At 40.4% G+C, this 18,655-nt stretch overlaps 2 protein-coding genes, 1 long non-coding RNA gene and 1 pseudogene across 14 annotated transcripts; 2 read left to right on the forward strand and 2 right to left on the reverse strand.

Annotated features, from left to right (window-relative positions):
• Positions 1 to 1,126: 1,126 nt before the first annotated feature.
• Positions 1,127 to 6,727, forward strand: LOC134186582 (zinc finger SWIM domain-containing protein 3-like; annotated as a pseudogene).
• Positions 6,728 to 8,938: 2,211 nt separating this feature from the next.
• Positions 8,939 to 13,275, reverse strand: LOC134186644 (uncharacterized). Of its 9 annotated transcripts, XR_009970981.1 has the most exons (6): positions 13,189 to 13,244; positions 12,993 to 13,119; positions 10,120 to 10,212; positions 9,439 to 10,063; positions 9,312 to 9,379; positions 8,939 to 9,248 (listed from the first exon to the last, which is right to left on the reverse strand). It is a non-coding gene; the product is annotated as an uncharacterized LOC134186644 (long non-coding RNA). The 9 variants fall into 9 exon arrangements; XR_009970976.1 differs by having other exon boundaries at positions 9,312 to 10,063; XR_009970982.1 differs by having other exon boundaries at positions 9,240 to 9,928; positions 9,993 to 10,063.
• Positions 13,276 to 13,310: 35 nt separating this feature from the next.
• LOC134186990 (uncharacterized) lies at positions 13,311 to 14,825 on the forward strand. The gene is made up of 2 exons (XM_062655099.1): positions 13,311 to 13,741; positions 13,845 to 14,825. Exons 1-2 carry the CDS (start codon positions 13,339 to 13,341, stop codon positions 14,720 to 14,722), a joined length of 1,281 nt encoding a protein of 426 aa, XP_062511083.1. The 5' UTR covers positions 13,311 to 13,338; the 3' UTR covers positions 14,723 to 14,825.
• Positions 14,826 to 15,264: 439 nt separating this feature from the next.
• On the reverse strand, positions 15,265 to 16,827 carry LOC134186701 (cyclic AMP-AMP-AMP synthase-like). Of its 4 annotated transcripts, none has more exons than XM_062654726.1 (4): positions 16,748 to 16,827; positions 16,524 to 16,608; positions 15,769 to 16,451; positions 15,265 to 15,704 (listed from the first exon to the last, which is right to left on the reverse strand). In XM_062654726.1, coding segments are annotated over exons 2-4 (879 nt in total). In that variant the 5' UTR covers positions 16,526 to 16,608; positions 16,748 to 16,827; the 3' UTR covers positions 15,265 to 15,510. The 4 variants fall into 4 exon arrangements, with proteins under 4 accessions (XP_062510710.1, XP_062510708.1, XP_062510709.1 ...); XM_062654724.1 differs by having other exon boundaries at positions 16,524 to 16,686; positions 16,748 to 16,823; XM_062654725.1 differs by having other exon boundaries at positions 16,682 to 16,817.
• Between the last annotated feature and the right edge of the window lie 1,828 nt (positions 16,828 to 18,655).

The following is an 18,655-nucleotide window of genomic DNA, read 5'->3' on the forward strand; positions in this document are numbered from 1 at the left end:
AGGAGGTTCAGGGGTTGCAACCCCCTCTTTTCCAATAGGCGTGGTTCAATAATTTCATATAATTTCACTAGTAAAGAGAAAATTAGTAATGCTATAAATAACTGCTAACGGTGAACCCCCTCTTTCAAAAATTCCTGGATCCGGCCCTGCAGTGGCAAACATACTAAAGTAGTACAAAGCAACTGGATTGGGTGCCAACAAGGAAAAGACTGGAAGACCTCGGAAGGCAACGCCTCGCCCAGGACCTGCGGCACCTCAAAAGATTGTCAAGAAAAGCAGAAGATCTTGCAAGGTCTTTTCTCAGAAATGTAGCCAATCGTCTAGTAGGAAACACAAGAAGACTGAAGTAACTAGGATGTAGAGGACGAGAAGCTCGAAAGAAAACGTTCATTAACAACACCAAGAAAAGATAGAGAGAGAGTAAAGTGGGCCGACAAAGCACATGTGACCGTGGAGGATTGAAGAAATCTAGCCTTTACCTACGAAAGCAAGAATAGACCGAATGGATGCGATGGCCGAGTGTGTTACTAGACAGGGCGTAGCATGACCTCTAGAAATGGGGGGCTAAACTTCACGATGCTACGAAACACGCCCACTGGTCATGTAACGCGCGAGCGCTGCACGGAGGATCGAGGCGAACGTGGCTAGGTAGAATCAGTGGCAGATCCAGAATGGAGAAAGGGTGCATGGCGTTTAGACTATATACAGCTTTAGTCCTCTCACGTATTTACAGTCCACAATTTTTATGACCACGCCCCGATCAACACCATAGTCACGTGACACCGCCTGCGGCTACATTTACAACTGGCAAAGCAACACACACTTCCTCTAGTAAGTGATGTCGCGTTCTACTACCTACTAGTAGGCGTCATTGTTTTCATCGCCTCAGGAAGGAAAACTAACGGAGAAACCGTAGAAGACACATTCATAATATCACAAAAGTTTGCAGACCACTGATGAACCTCAGAATCACGGCAGCACGTCAACAGCGCGGAAATGGTGTCTTCTACATCGGCCGGGCGATACGTAGATCGAAGTGGCTAGAGAGCCGGTACCGGTCCCGGAAGCGGAGGACTTGGAGTAATTTGCACGTGACCGATGATGTCATGCTCATGAGTAGCGACGAATGGCGGGAAGTCGGACTGATTCCGCATTCTTTTCTGTTGGGAAAAGATTCAAGTCATTCGCCGACCTACAAGAGCGATTGTCGGCGTATGAGTCATCAACATACACAAAATTATGGCGAAGAGACTCGAGAAGTGTTGCGGCTGCCCGGAAGCGAATCAATCGTCCCCTTTCTGAAGCAATCACATACTGCGAGGTGACGTATACCTGCATTCACGGAGGCAAAAAATTCGCTGCCCGTGGTGAAGGAAAGCGGTCTACATCGTAAGTGCAGCTTGTGCGTTAACAATTGTTTAGGAATCCAAGGATCTACACTTTTCCATGGTGATGGCTCAAATTGTGGCCCCAGGCTAAAATACTGTACATACAGTAGTCTCAGATAAAAAGAACAAATGTAAAAGAAACAGTAATTAACTACGCTTGGCAAATACTGTTATTATATACATCTGCACAGTACTGTACTACACTATTGAAAATACATAAATATACCCAGTATACATCATTGCTGCTTTACCGTCTTCATTCTTTCTTCACACTTTCTAAAGACAAAAATGTCTTTCAATGAAGCATGTTCAAAATACAGCAAGGCATGGGCTGGGTAAAAATTCTAAGATTCTCTCTCATCTATTAGTTTGTATCAGGGTGGCAGTGTAGATGCATTTGGATAGTCTATATTCTACAATTCTTAAGCAAATTTGAAAATTACCACATTTAATATCAACTAGTCAACAGTAAAATTAATATCAACAATTGTTGGGGTACAATTTCAGACCTTTGGTTGATTTGTTTTGTAAAATTTAACCGGTAACCTGAAACATATTTCTATATCATATTGCATATTATTTTTGTAATTTTATACAACCACAATTCCTACATTTAAAAACACACCTAAAATTTTGTCATGCTCTTACTTCTGTACCGAAGTGCAAAGAAACGTTACTTGTGAGTGTTGCCTGACTTGAGTGCACTATGCAAGCCATAAAAGAGCAACAGGATTTCCCTAAGATGTAGGCTTTACGATCAATTCCATAACAAACCATAATTAAATATTCCTTGTACATACAGTACTAAAAATAAACTTCAAAGGATAAGCAAACACACCAAACTGCACATAAGCTTAATTAATTGATACCAGAATTTTTGCTAATGCAAATTTCTCAACTTTTATAACTTTAGTATTTGCACTCAACAAAGTTTTCATTTAATTTTCCAATTACATTTTCATTGTGTTTTGTATTTTTTCTTTGTGCTTTCCATCAACAGGACTTTTAGGAAAGACTGCCCATTTGAATTGTCCCTAAGAGCTTCTGAAGATGGTCAATCACTAGTTGTGCGAAGATTTAAAGAGAGCCATAATCATGAAATATCAAGAGTAAGAATAATTAATTCATCTTGTACATGTACATGTACTGTATCAACACATACCGTATTATCTCTAACATAAACGTCCTTAATTTTTCAAAGGGCCTGATACATGTGACTTTATTAGAGATCAGACTGTGCCTTATGTAATTTCAATGTTGTTTTGACTCAACATGGTTACATTAGCAATACAATTTAGCTATCATTTATTACCATCCAATACATTACGTTTGACTACTGGTAATAGGTACTTTGCGAGATGTGTGCTTTTATTGGAGACTGTGCCTTTCATTCTTTGTATAAGGTCCCGTAGCGTGCTTTTATTGGAGACGTAACTGTATTGGAGACCTGTGTTTATGTTAGAGACAATACGGTATTCACCAATATGGTAGCTGCATTAATACTAAATAGTATTATTTGAATATTATAAACCTGTACAGGAACTATTCAAACAACTGCCTAGTCAGGAAAAGCTACCATTAGAAGCAAAGGAAGAAGCTGAAAAGCTAATAGAACTAAAAGCAAATAAAAAAATGATTCAGAACAAGCTGGCAGAAATGACAGGAAACGTAGTGCTGCTAAAAGACTTGAGCAATATCAGTACTGGTATGAGAACAGGAAAGACAAGAAACGATTTAAATACAGCTGTAAAGCAACTGACAGACAAATACGGCACATGGCTGTTATGAACAGCTCTCCTTGAAGTTGCATTTTTTGTACGTTGTGGTGTTTTGCTTGTAGGAGCTAGTGTGAATGTTGTCGTCAGTGACAATAACTTGTTGCAAGGCATCTTCTTTCAGGATGAGAAGATGAAGCAGGCGTTTTCAGCATACCCGGAACTACTATGTATTGATGCGACTACAAGCTGCTGGAATTGAGATTTCCACTCTATATCATGCTTATAGAAGATGGCAATGGCCATTCTGAAGTGGCTGCTGCATTCTTGTTATTAGAAGAATCCAAGGCATCAATTACATGTGTAGCAAATATTTTCAAAGAAAACAATCCTGAATGGTCGTCTGTAAGAGTGATAATGGCTGATAAAGACATGACAGAGAGAGATGTTCTTGCTGCCAGTTTCCCTTCTGCTGCTATTTTGATATGCTTATACCACACATTGCGATCGTTTCGAATCGAGATAACGATGGAGAAGATGGGCATTACCTCTGGCCAGCGAAGCACATGCCTTGAAATGGTACAGCAAATGGCCTATGCTCCAAGTGAAAAAAAGTACCTGGATCTGTATAGGCAGTTTCAAAATTGTGCTCCTCCGATTGTGTTGAAGTATTTTGATAATCAGTGGCACCCTATTAGGAAGCAGTGGACGATGGGGATGAAGTATAGCACAGGGAATTTCCTCAACAACACCAACAATAGATTGGAGTCCCTGAATGCAAAGTTAAAATCAGTAATTTCCCGGTACTCATCACTAGAAACATTTGTTGACAAGTTCTTTCTTATTTTCGAGTGCTTCCATCAGAACGAGACTATCAAGCAAGCCTGTCTACTCTCAAAGTCCCTGTAACTAGCATACCATTCTATCACTGATGCAGCATTGATTAACTATATGAAGTATCTTACACCTTACGCCTACAGATTTGTTGCCAAACAGATGGATATGAAGACAAAGGTACAGCTCGCAAATGATGGCAACCAACATTACCATGTTGCATACAACGATAGTTCAATAGTAGTCACCCCCGCAACATGCCAGTGCATGACTTGGCAGTCAATGAGGTTGCCTTGTCGTCACATACTGGCAGCTCGATCTGATCTTGGATTGAACATGTTCACTGAAGAACTTTGTGACAGAAGATGGTCTTTAGATTACTACAAATCTAACCACAGAGCATTTTCACCTATTGCTCATCAAAGCCCGTCTACAGCAACCATCGTTAGCTTTGAAACACCATCAAGAAAAGTACACTCTCAGGTGCGTTGTCAAAGTGATTCTCAACTGTTACATAACTTAGCACGTGTCCGTGTTGTAGTTTGAAAAATTCCATCAGGCTTCAAAGATTGCTACCAAACTTGCTAGTTTAGCTTCAGAAGCATCAGGAGTCAATTTCACCAGCAGATTGAATGTAATGAAAGAGTTGGTTTCTGCTTGGGAAAATGGACAAGAAGTGGAACTGATCAGTGGTAAGAGTCTGCTAGCGGCCATGCATATATGCAAACATATCGTTAACATCATACAGCCATATTAATTCTTTTGTGCCAATAGATTCAACTGAAGGAGAGAAACATGATGAGGTCTTACAACTACTGCTTAATCTTGACAAACCTTTGACAGGTAATTGTCTGTCAGCATCTACGGATACCTGTGTATCTACATTCTTACATACCTACCTACCTACCTACATACTCTTGTTGGAGATACATGTATGGGTTAGGGGCACCAGCTTCTCAAAATCACTAGGGGATCGAACCCGAGTACTTCCGCAGACCTCTGCCTGAGTTGTTTTTAAGCAGACCTCCATGTATATTCCTAGGTGTGCACGCTGACTAACTGAAGTATTACTACATGTAGGAAAGATGCACTTACAGTTCCTCAATATGACCCAGTCAATCCGCATGATGTCCATGCAAAGTCAATCATCGACCTTCATAATACTTGCCATTAGCTTGATTGACTGACTGACTGACTGACTGACAAAGACAAATCATTACACACAAGCTTTTGTGCATACAAAACACTAAAGTTAAAAATGTTATACACAAGCTTTTGTTACATACAAAACAGTAAAGTTAAAAATATTATCCATGACAGTTCAAGTCAGTACAATCACAGCAAACTGACTGACTCACTGACTGACGATAATTTATTAGACACAAACTTCTACGTACAGAACACTAAAAGTTCAAGTCAGTAGAAGCATGGTCTCAGCGCTGATGGACTCACTGATCGAATTGATGAGAGACTACTAGTACATTTTATTAATTCTTTTGTGCCAATAGATTCAACTGAAGGAGAGAAACATGATGAGAACTTACACCTACTGCTTAATCTTGATAAACCCTTGACAAGTAATTGTCTAACAGATTTTACACATACCTGTGTATCTACCTACCTACCTACCTACCTACCTACCTACCTACCTACCTACCTACCTACCTACCTACCTACCTACCTACCTACCTACCTACCTACCTACCTACCTACCTACCTACCTACCTACCTACACCTACCTACCTACCTACCTACCTACCTACCTACCTACCTACCTACCTACCTACCTACCTACCTACCTACCTACACCTACCTACCTACCTACATCACAGTGGTTCACTGGTTTCAGTGGAAACACTCTTATGTAGTGGCTGCATGCTCTCTATGAGAAGCAAGGCCTGAATTAGAGATGTGTGTAGGACAATGAAGCCTGAGAATATTACCAACAGACGATATTGTAAAATATTGTACAACACTAATACATACATTTTTTCTTTGTATTCTAGGAGTCTGTGCGACTCCACCAAAAACGTACAAAATTTACAACAAATCACTCTACTCACAAAACACTATGAAATCTAATCATGGTGTTACAGACTCAACCAATGGTACCCAAAACTTATAAAATGATTCTGTTTCTTTGCGTCTAAACCAACAGTGTCTTATACACGGAGACATACATACATTTATACATACATGCATGCATGCATGCGTATACACTTATACCATGGTCACAAGACGTGCGACCAGTCACAAGTGCTTATTTAGATGGAGTATATGAAATATTGTAAGTTAAGTGTGCAAGAAGTTCCGGTTAATATTGCACTCTCACTTATCATATACACATCACATAACACACATACTGCACACATACCTACATGTATGCATTAACATATTACCTCTCTTGACACAGACAACAAACCACATTATTGTAAAAAAAACCAGGCTAATATGTTCCATACAATTATGTGTGTTGCAGCAGATGATCATTCACTAAAATCAGACAAAACAAACTTTGCAAAGAATAAAGCAGTATGTGCGCCTACTGAAAATATCATTGTTCAGGGTAAGTTCTCAAAACACTTCTCTTATTGTTGAATGCTAAATAACATTCATGCTGTTTAATACATTGTGTTCGCTGATGAATAGTTTTCTATATTGACAGTGCCAAGAAGTGTTACAGTTAGTGAATCACAACCACTCTCTCATCCATCAGAAACTCTCTCATCCGAAGCAACTACCTCTAACTATGACAAACGAAATTTACAAAATCTCCAAAGTGAGTTTTAACCAGAGGCATTAAATGCATTGATTAGAATACTCTACTTACTTACAACCTCATTCAATTTAAGTGATCAGCATATCTGATAGTAGACTCTGTACCTAACAGTTTCACAAGCAACTAAATGCAAGCACCATGCCAGCTAGTTTTACACTAAATTTTTAGGCACAACAATCAGCATATCAACAGACTGTATATGGAACTACCTACAGAGTAACTATTTAATCAAAAAATAGAATTAAATGACATGTTAGAAAAGACGATTAATTTTGGTGGTGTATGTGCAATGCCGACTTGACTTGTTAATTAAGCATTGCTAGTGTGGAGTTTTCAGTATCAGTGAAACTTGCATGCTTAAGTTATGAAAAAAGGACTCAAAACCTGGGATACCTGCTAACTTTGCCTGCATAATTAGATGTCCAAGGAGAATATTATATTCCTAGTTGCCTTCACGCTACTGTTGAATTTGGCAATGCAATGAATTTGATCATACTGTTCCTTACACAATGTGCAGTACTCACAGAACAAATACCCTTACTCACTGTAACAATGTTACTGAGTGACTATTCTGCACATACCCCTGATGCACATAATCACTGAAATACTGTAATATCACTGCTAAGGATGAAAGGAAATCAACTGATACTGTTTCTAGGTATTTTAATGCCTCCTATTCTTCGAAAACGTGGCCGTCCAAAAGGCCATGAATTGACTGTGATTGGTTTACTGGCTAAGAAGAAAGCAAAGTCAGGAAAAGTACAACCATTCATTAAATTACACATATCATTGAAAGAAAGAGGTATTCACATGTCCATTTACTTGCTTATAATTAAGGCCTTGTTCACGAGGTGCTTTTGCATACTTTGCAGTCATGTTAGCATGGTTTGTTGATGACAATATAGCAGCTGCTGCACTACAAAATCCCAAGACGCTGATCAATGAATCAGACATCGAAGTTCAGCAAGAAAACATCTCTAATGCAGTCCTTGATGACAATGTTGACTTGCACATAATTCGAAAGTTTTTCACCGATGATGCCTGGCTACTACTTACAGATGTTGTCAAGCAGAAACATAAACATTGCAGTTATGTTTGCCAAGTTTGCTTTCACAACTTGGATGAGGAAGCATCAATTTTGTGTGATCATTGCCTCTTGTGGTCCCACATGAGTTGTATTGGTCTTAAAGAAAGACCCAAATCAAAGTGGTGGTTTTGCCAAAGCTGTCACAAGACTAGCAAATAAGATAAACTGGCTGTAGAGGCAACCGTTGCTATGTAAATTAGATACATGTGTGTGTATTATGTGCAAGCTATGCAGTGTTGTTTGACTATATATTAAGAGCAAGATCTGGCAGAGCAGATGACAGAATCATGTAATGCTATTTTACCAGTATCTTTTTACTCTCATCAAACCACAGTGACATAAGAACTAAAATGATAATCTACCTACCTATGTATGCACCTGCCTAACTACCTACCTACCTAACTATATACCATATAACCGGTTATTACTGCAATTTGAGAATCTAGACAAAAGTTTTAGCTGCGAATTAAATTTCTGCATTCCAACCAAGAAGACAGTTACTGGTACACATATGTACACATGCATGTACATGTGTCGCAACATGACTCCTGGGACTCGAAGACAAACATAAATATTTGCAAATTCTATTTGTGCACTCCATGAATCTGATTTCTTTGCAGAATTTGCAGAAATAACCGGTTATACAGCACATGCATATAGGATACCTAACTAACTACAAATCTCTAAAGTAAAGTTCAACAACTACATAGCAATCAATTATTAACTAGCTAATAAAGCCAATATATTTAGCTTAGACAGTCAACACAGTCACTAATTAATTAATTGATTAATTAGTACATTTATTACTACAATCACAGTCATACAACACAGCTTCCAACTCTGTCGCACCATGTGAAATACATTCCAAAACTTGTTCTTTGTATCCAAATTACGTGAGACTTGGCTTCGGTAGTCACGCAATGAACACTTCAAAACTAGGTGCTCCTTCTATTGAAAACGACTAGACTAGCTATGTATGTTCAAGAACGCGTGCACGTACACTCCATCACCGCATCCATAACATAATACGATAATGTGACGATGAACTCAGTAGGCACGTTAGCATGAATCCGGGAGTATGGGTCACGTGCACATTACCGGCACTCCAAGTCCTCCGCTTCCGGTTCTCTCGAATTTCGTACATAGATACAGCGAGCGCGCGTGTTGCTGAGGTAAGCCCGCAGACTGTTTACATAATGTGACACCTGCACAAGTTGTTGTGATCAGGTACAATGAGCGAAACACAACACAACAAGGAGGGCAATGCCCAAGTCGCTATCTACCCACGCATGCAGAAGACGATAGTATACACTCGGCCAGCAGCTGTTTAGCAGGAAACAACGAAAGTGGAGTCCGGACAACTAGAGACCTCTTTCTCATTTATCAGAAAACCAAATGAAGAGGCAACACCCGCAAGATACACTTTGAAGTCTGAATCAGCATTCCTAAGAATATCAATAAGCATAAGTTTGCAACAATGGCTGATTTTATGTGAATCATGACTAAACTATTTTAGTATACTCTTCTACTTTCTCACGAACCATGTACTGTCTTGTTAAGGTGTAACTCAGTTCAGCTATATAACAAGAAATTTTCAATAAATTCAAAGAGTCTCATTACTACTGTACTAGTAACTTTGTGTGTTACATAATGGTTGAACATCAGGTCTGCCCTCGACACCTATGTGGTGTATGTGGCATTAGGCTTGGCGTGATGACCATCGTTATGCCTGCTCTGAGTATTCTAAGCGACTATCACAAGCATACAAAAACTCACATTTGGAAACGACAACCCACTTGTTCACCCAACTGACTTCTGTATTGGTTGTTACCTTGCAATGTCAAAGTGTGAAAAAAGCCAAGGAGCACTGCTGGCTGTTGCACAGTCACCACAATGGCAAGCTCACTCAGAATACTGTCCAATCTGCTCGAGCTGCAGGGAGCAAAGGAAAGGAGGACGTCCTTCCAAGAAATCACAGAAGAAAAGAACTGCAGCCGCTAGTGACACAATGCCCTCACTTCAGAATGTAATTGACCACATAAAGCAGACAGCTCCTCCATCATTCTGTTTGAATGTCTCAACTCAGTCTCTCTTGCCCTCTGAGTTCAGCCAGCCAGCTCCCCCTCTCACAATAGAATTGTTTCTTTGTCCAATATGTAAACAAGTCATCAATGCACCTGTGGAATTACCTTGTAAACAACTATGCTGTGCACAGGGTGCTGTTGAAGCCATCAAATGATCAGCTGATGTTGTCTGTCCTCTGTGCCAAAAATCAATTTCAACTACAGATGCTATACAGCGTCCATCAAAAATTACCTTGATGTCACTAGCTTTGCTTTGAGTCAAATGCACTCAATCCAGTTGCTCAGAATATGTATGATTAGACCAACTCAAGAAGCACCAGTTAAGCTGTGGACAAAGCACCCAGATTAATGTAGCACCCATGCAACGAACACTACAAGATGTCTGACACAACAAAAAAAGGAGTAGCAAGCCATGTCATCAGGAGAATGATGAACTCTACATGTGAGCAAGCCTCGGAGGATTTTGTATCTTTGAAAACTGGTGGAAGGGTAAGTAAGACATACCAAGCAATTAGACAACCCCTTAAAATTCTAATATGAAGTGGAGTTTGCTTTTCTCTTTATCTTAGCCATTGACTTACATTCGTGTGCCAAAGCCACTCGTGTCATCTACTGCATCTTCTGAAGCAACCATGAGGGGTACTTTTCAATTCCTTGGAGCAAGTTGAGAGCTCTAAGACGGTAACTAACTAATTTTTTTATTCAATGTTTAGCTAGTCTTCTAATAGAAATTACCATACATTGCAGATGGCTATCAAAGTGGGGTGTGTCTCTTGCCAGTGAAAAAAGCAATGACAGCTTATATTAGATTGGTTGCTGCAAGACTTAGAAGCTGAAGAAGTTGTGTTTACCTTCAAACTACCAGGTGGCGGTGAAGAGCTTTGACTTGCCCCATGTATATTTACATACCTTCACTCAAATCTGTAGTCCACTCACTTCTCGACCAGTTCGAATCGTGTGTGATTTAGACCTTACTCAGAAACTTATCATAAATACTGTTTTTTCTGCAGAGCTGATGCATTAGTGTGGCATGACAATGCCATTCCTGCTGATGAAGTGTGGATTAAGCTTGGTGGAGACAAGGGTGGGAGCACTTTCAAGCTAGCTGTGCAGATAGCAAATGTTGCATCAGTCAATTCAGTGAAGAACACCTTTGTCATTACATGCTTTGAAGCTGCTAATACAGTAGCTAACCTCAAAATATCTATAGGAAGATACCAAGACCAGCTACAGGAACTAACAACAACTGACTGGAAGTAAACAAATAAAAACAAAAGTAATGTATTCCTATTACAAATGTTCTTTTTCTTGGTTAGAGCAAAGAAAGTCAGACTGTTTCATTTTGGAGATTACGAATCTCTGCAAGATGTATGGGTTATCTGGACCTTCAGGTATATAGTAGTATTATGTCATTACATGGCTCTCATAGTGCTTGTAGCATTTACCTCCTCCCTACCATAGGTTGTCACTGTTGCTTATGGTGTCTAATCGACAGTTCACAAATGGCAAAACCAGCTGCAGAAAGAACACCATCACAACAAAGGAGTCTTGATCAGCTCATTACAAACTTCAGAAAATTTACAGAATCAGGTAGCAACATAAAAAGAGCAAAATTCTATAACAATGTTATTAGGCCCCACCCACTAGCTGTTCCAATCGACCATGTAAGAGCAAAAGCACTATCATAAGCCTTATCATTGTAATAATTGTAACCATTGCAGGTAGCCATTCCAGCACTACATATCAGTCTAGGAGTCTTTGCTAAACTTTATGATCAACTGCAACGAGTGGCCCATAAAATAGACAATCAAAGAGTCATCAAAAAAGTGAGAGGGCTCCAACCCACATTGGACATGCAACTGCATCTTCTTTTAAACAACAAATATCAAGAGTACGAGAAGCACAGAAGTTAACAGAGGAAGCATGAAAGAATAAGTTGGAATCACAGAGACTTTTTGAAATTGCCAACTGGATAAATCTCACTGGAAGCACCAACACAGAGTCAACACCACCAGCTGTAATACAAATATACGATTAAGCCAAACAGCTCACAGCACAGGCAGATCAACTAGTGAGTTGCTACAATTTTGATTTGTGGTTGTAATCCACACCAAGCTATTTATTAATTAATTACTTTGTTAATGACACATGGCTAATGTTACATCCCATTGCAGGAGGATCAAGAAAATGCCCTCAGATTGGAGTCCTTTCCTCTTCATGATGGCCCTAGTGTCTGTGCTTTAGATAAGACACTACCTGACATAGGCATTGAAAGACAAGCCTATCATGGAGGCTCATTCATAGACAACCACATTCACAAGTGTTGCCAGATTATTTAAGCATCTCAATTACAAAATTTGCTTATTCAACAATAAACTATACTATACAGGGAGACAACATAGAAAAGCTTTGCAATTCTATTGCAATGGCCGTGCCCAGGACCTCACAGTAACAAGGGCAACAGCAGAAAACATTGCTCAAGCATTTACAGTAACATTCAAGCTATTTGCAGTCTGCCATAATGGTTAGAATGTTAGCCAAAAAATGGACGAACATGAAATAGAAACACTAGGTTAGCAATCAGTTCTAACAAATTGCTGCAAAAAGTAATATGAGATAACTAACTGCACGTGTACGTTATAGACGCCAATATCACAAACTTTCCTCAAAACTACAGATCTACGCAACGTTGCCCACAGCCTCAATAACACCTAAACTGCACATGTTGGAAGATCACGTGATGCCATGGGTGCGGAAATGGAAACTTCGATTGGGGTTTCATGGTGAACAAGGTGCAGAGTCCATTCATGCTCGATTCAACTCGATGCAACGGACCTACGCCAACGTTGAGAAACGCTACAGATATCGAGAGACTGAAAGCAATCGTGAAAGAACACAACATGTCAGTTTTGCCCTAGGTTGCTGAAAACTGGCCTGAGGTGAAAAAGAGAAAGACTACAAACAAAGACTATAATCATTGCTTATATTACATGCTCCTTTTTTATTGTCACTTTAGACTTTAGACTGCATATGATTCAGAGAAATCTTCTGTATATCCAGGCGTTGCTAGATACAGCTAGGATTAATTTTAAGAAACAAGTTCACTTTCAGCCGATCTGAGACGGTACAACTTCGGTGTTGTAATAGGGTAAAGTTACACTAGTTACTTGTATACGTGACCGAAGGATATCACTCGCAAAACCCGGAGAAGACGAAACTAAAACAGGCACACCTAATATATGGCGACAACACCGCACCAATGCAATAATCGATACAACCATACACAGCACTAGTGACCAACCTCTTCTCCATTTCGCCTGCGCCACCGACGGTATTTGTACAAATGCCGATTCCCGGACGACTTCACACCACAGTCAGATACATTAACTGCGCATGCGTAAACTAAGTTGGTGGACAGTACGTACAGCATGCGCGAAACAGCCGTGTCTTCATGGCCTTTTGCGTAATCTACGGCGAAAATTTGCAAGAAATCGGGGAGAAGCTATCGTCAGAGTTGGATTGCCAACCTACATGGGGAGAAGTTTTTGCTGAGCGTCAAGAACGAGCGATTTCTGAAGCTGACGTAATTGTTGTTCTTATTGACGACAAGACTTTACGAGACAAGTCACCGGCGAACCTATTTGACATTCAGTTTAATGTTGCTCGTGACAGACAACTTAGAGAAAAAATCAAACTCTTACAGCCTGTTCTTTCGAACGTCACAGAAGAGCAATTCCGAAGGGGATTTCCCTTTTCTCTTCCCTGTTTACCTTCTCTTTGTGTAGCTCAATCGGGCATCGTGAGTGACAAGGAAATATCTGAACTAGCAGATGAAATACGATCAAGAAAATCAGGCTAGTGTTGTTTACTCATACGTAACGAGCAAATATATCTAGATAAAGTGATGCATGGTGCATGCATGACTAGGAGTATACTAGCCATTCTTCTGTCTTATAGAAGGCAAAAGTCCTTTGTGTTCTCCGTTGTTGGTGCACTTGAATGCATACGAAGGCGCAAGTCCCTGGAATATTATGAGTAACCACTATCCTCAGGCAATACCTGTAGAGTTGTGCACATCATCTGAGTATCAGGCTAGCAACAGGCATCCTACAAGATATTGGGACAGATGGAAAATGATTATTGAGGACACGGTTGTCCATCTTGCGGAACAATGTGCCAAGGACGACGCAGAGGTACACATTACAGGAGTCTCTCCTCTATCTCTCTATATGTACTTGGGTATGCGTCTCAATCGCATACCTATTCGACTGTGGCACATCAAAACCATGCCTCTCGGTAACAGCTTGATAGGAAAGGATAGTACACCTGATATCTACCATGTTAGTACTGGTGAGAGAAGTGAAGAACTGTTGCAAGACAAATTGTTAGAAATTTGTGAACATGATGATAGCAAACTGCCTCAGCAAAAAGGTGATCGCAATCGTCCTGGACAAATTGCTATACTTGTTACTCTAAATAGAGATCATGAATTATCAAAACGTGATCTAGAAAGCATGGCTTCAGAACTGAAAGAGAAGCATCGTGATAACTCGTCTATAGTTAGTGCATTTGTAATTTGTCCAAGAACAGAAGGAAGGATTGACATGTATGTCTCAAATTTTGGCCAAATTCAACAGGAAGTTTATGAATTATTTCAACAATGTCTAAGACGGGTATCAAAAGATGATAGAATTGGTTTGAATTTGGTGTGTACAGGGCCTACACCACTGTCTTTCTATTTGGGGACTCTTATCCATCCTCATATCCATGGTGATGTCTGGTGTATGGAGTACCAAAATGGAAAGTATGTTGCAGCATTGCATTGCAACGTGTAGAGTGTCTATAGCTAGGCTTGAAACAACTGTGTTGAGTTGAATGTGAAACTATACTGTACATTATAACTCATGAGTACTTACTACATAGTACAGTATTCAGAATCCAAGACATCAAAGTGTGCACTGTTCTGGCAATGTCACATTCACAATAATTAGTTGTGTGTGTGTGTGTGTGTGTGTGTGTGTGTGTGTGTGTGTGTGTGTGTGTGTGTGTGTGTGTGTGTGTGTGTGTGTGTGTGTGTGTGTGTGTAAGTAAATATTAATATACCTGTTTCCCATTGATAGAAATACTTAACTTTCTTGAACATAACCATTGTGAAAAGGATTATATAACCAAACTAAGATGTTACTGCAGACTGCTTCTAATTGGTAGGGAATTCTTATCTCGTCTCAATAGATCCTTTATCACAAGGTGTCCTGGGGTTTATCCCAAGTATCTAAGTGGGAGGTCTTTTAGTTAAGCGGGATAAGTGACGTCATACATTACAGTTCTTTACTGTCTCTAACGAATTTATGTAACTTATGCACACGAAAATCACAGATCAGGCAAAGCTATCATCAAATTTGGAATGTTTTGTGTTGCACGTTACAACAATCTAAAAATTACAGCCGGCCACCATTTTTCGAATAGCATTTAGAGTTGTGCCAAACGTCTGAAAAATAGGCCACTAATAATAATAATGCTTGACTGCTAACATTACCATATCAGCTTTACGCTGTAACACAAACTGACAATCACATTGCATAATTGAAAATTATCCGTTTCAACCGTCTAGTCCTTGCTGCAGTCAATAGTCGACTCCAAAAAGTTCCTGCCAAATCCGATGCGCTTCCGCTGGATTTGCTCTTTCGTTTTCGACAGCTCGTTTGGCTTTCCTTGCCGCTGCACCCAGTTCACCAGCAAAATTGGCTAGTTGTGCTGGAGTTTTAGAGTAACGCAAGTTGTTCTGCTGAGCAGCAGATACTCCTGTTTTGGGAACACCTGCATGCAACAGCAGCAAGATTAGTGTACCACCACATGCAGTACTAGACAATTAAGTTACTACCTGGCACGAAGCAGTCGTCTTGTACTGTAGCAGAGAGAAATTCAAATAGCTTCCAGCATGCATCACGGTTGTTCTGGCAGCTGGCTAGTGTTGAACATGCCTTGTAGCAGAGAAGCTCGAGATGAAGGCTTTTCACTTTCTTGTGGTTTTTGGTGTTCCAATGTTTCATAAGACGAATCATTTGAGACATCCTACCGCCAGGTCCACCGTGAGCATTAGCGTCGTTCTTAGTACGCTCCACCACGTCTGGATTAGACAGAATGAATATGCCATCACCAGACTCTCTGTGGATTATCTTGTAATGGTCTTCATCGGGAACAGCAGGAATTACGTCGTATCCAATTGACTGAGGGAGGTCGACGCCAAGCGAGTGTTTCTGTCTGTGAACGTGAACACTACCGTAAATCGCTTGCAAAACTCGCTGAACCTCCCTCTGAATTTGCGCTGGAGTTTTGTCTCTAGCCCATCGAGGATCCACCTCGCAAAAGAAATCTACGTCGTTGAGAGGATTAATGGCAGTTCTTCTCTTGTAAGACCCCGTCAGGAATGTCTGTTTGATCCACTCTTGCTTTTGCAGTTGCTCTCGCATGTAGGTGTGAGTTTTAATTGCAGTATCGATGTCTGATTGTGTTGGTGTGATCTTGCTGAGCATGGATTCAAATCGTTGAGCAACTGTCGCCATCCTTGCGGAACCGACAAATCAACAAATGCAGATAGTCTAAAGCTGGACGAGTTGCACACAATGAATAACCTACATGTGTTAGTAATGCTGCTTGTGATTGGTGGGGAATTCTTATCTCTTCCAGACGGACCCTTTCAAGTTTGTCACAAGGGTAATACCTTCATGTACATAGATCACGAATAATTACATGTAGTTGTGTAATGCTGCTTGTGATTGGTAGGGAATTCCTACCTCTCCTAGACAGGTCCTTTGTCACAAGGGTAATACCCTGTCATTTAGCTAGTACGAACAAATTACCTGTCGTTGTGTAATGCTGGTAGAGAACAGGTATCTCCCCTCAACAGGTCTCTTGTTGGCAAATCCCCAATTTCAGTTGATCGCCAAGTGCGTTATTTGCGTAGGCGAGGCCAAATTATATTTTTCTAATATCCGGGGATTATGCGCTTGCTGCAAAAGCGGAGGCGCCTAGTCAGTGTAGCCATGCAAGACGAGGACCGTTACAGCCGGCAACGTTTGCTGAAACTATGGATATTGTTAAATATCTATCGTTTCTAGGAGTTTGACTGTGTTTCTGATGGGAAGGAGATCGAACACTTCCGGAAGGTAGGTGACTTCTTTGTCGGTACACTTTTGTCTCTTGGGTTATTTCTGTTTGAAATCGCATGCAACAAGTAGAAGACACGAATTAACGTTACTGGTGATTTTATGATGTTGTGTGCACTGGCATTTTTCGCCAATTCAGGTGTAGCAAAGTGCCCCACTATCGACCATGCACATGGACGGGGAAGTGGGTAGAGACCACATTTCTATGCCTGAGCAGTAGTTGGTGGGCTTCTCGATTTGCAATCGATTAGAACTGATTACCTTGTGCCTGTTCAGAGATTTTCTTGATCTGGATCGCGTTTCTAGTTGTAGTTGCATTCACAGTTCGTGGATTGTATTAACTGCAACAGCTAGAGGTAGGTGAGAACTACGCTACTCTTCTAACTTTGACAATAAAATTTGTATTGCAAGGATAGTCCTAGGCTTTCCAGTGTTTTTCAAGACTAAGATGAGCAGGTGGATTAGAGGAGAGGATGTTCACCCAGGGAGGAATTGTGTGTCATGTAGTGTTTGTGGAGCTGATGGAGGCACTTTTCGTCATCCAGACAACTGAAACGGAGAATTCAAGGAGTGGATCATGACGTCATCTCGTCTTGCTTGTGTCCAAAGTTTAGTGGATCGTTGAGAAGTGGGAAATTTTTGAAAAGATGACAACAAGGAAAATAACGATCCTGCGCCCACAAAATCTAAGTCGATTATTGGAGAAATATGTGAATACACATGTCATTGTCCAGTTATCACCATCTTCAGCTTCTTCACCTTTCAGTCAAAGTAAGTTCCTTCTCTTGAACCGCCTGTGACAGGCACTCCATCAAGATCCTGATCTTGCAGATATTGATTAATAATCTTTGACAGCAGTCTTTCAGATGCTTTTTATAACTACTGGCTGCGATTGCATTTCCTTTTTTGTACGTTTGGGCAAAGCAACATTCTTGAACACTTTGTTCCAAAACGCTTCATTTATTACAGGGTCATCCATGAACGATCATGGCACTTTAGTAGATTCTGATCCATCGAAGTCCATTAATGCCTTTATCGCCTTGTTGAGTCTGCTTACTTAAAAAAGCACCGCTCAGTATTTCAATTTAGCTCGCCTGAACAACTGTTTAAGGACTGTGCAGGTAGAGAGTCATCTGACAGTCACCATATACTGTTTCTCAATGCCATCAGAGATATCATTTGGGCTAGAGTTCCTTTTGAAGATGAGATGCTGCTATCTGTTGGAGCGTTGAAATTGCATTGGTGGAGATCTCTTTGGGTGGCTTACCTCTGAAGTCAGGCAGACAAGCAGCATGTTGAACCAAATAATATTGTTAAGTCATGATGGGAGATTGAAGAAGATACTGGTCAGCTGAAGACTGTTTGGGACACTCCAGAAAACATTGCAACTATTACGGAAAGGGTTAGTCTTTTGACTTGTGGTTTTGGGTGTAAGACTGGGTGTAGGAGCACACATTGTGCCTGTGCAAAGAAAGACTGTTATTGTGGACCTGACTGCAAGTGTGTGCAGTGTGGAAATGTGGAGTCACAACCAACAACAAGTGACACTGAAGAGAACCTGCAACTAGAGGAGGAATTAGAGGATGTGAGAAAAAGACATGA

This window comes from Corticium candelabrum, chromosome 11 (genome assembly GCF_963422355.1).
Source record: "Corticium candelabrum chromosome 11, ooCorCand1.1, whole genome shotgun sequence".
NCBI classification, from domain to species: Eukaryota; Metazoa; Porifera; class Homoscleromorpha; order Homosclerophorida; family Plakinidae; genus Corticium; species Corticium candelabrum.

Excerpts from the sequence above, each read along its gene's own strand:
- LOC134186990 (XM_062655099.1), top strand. The coding sequence starts at position 13,339 with ATGGCCTTTTGCGTAATCTACGGCGAAAATTTGCAAGAAATCGGGGAG. Across the intron at positions 13,742-13,844 it reads AATACGATCAAGAAAATCAG|AAGGCAAAAGTCCTTTGTGT; the intron begins GCTAGTGTTGTT and ends TCTGTCTTATAG.
- LOC134186701 (XM_062654726.1), bottom strand. Across the intron at positions 15,705-15,768 it reads AGACGACTGCTTCGTGCCAG|GTGTTCCCAAAACAGGAGTA; the intron begins GTAGTAACTTAA and ends TGTTGCATGCAG.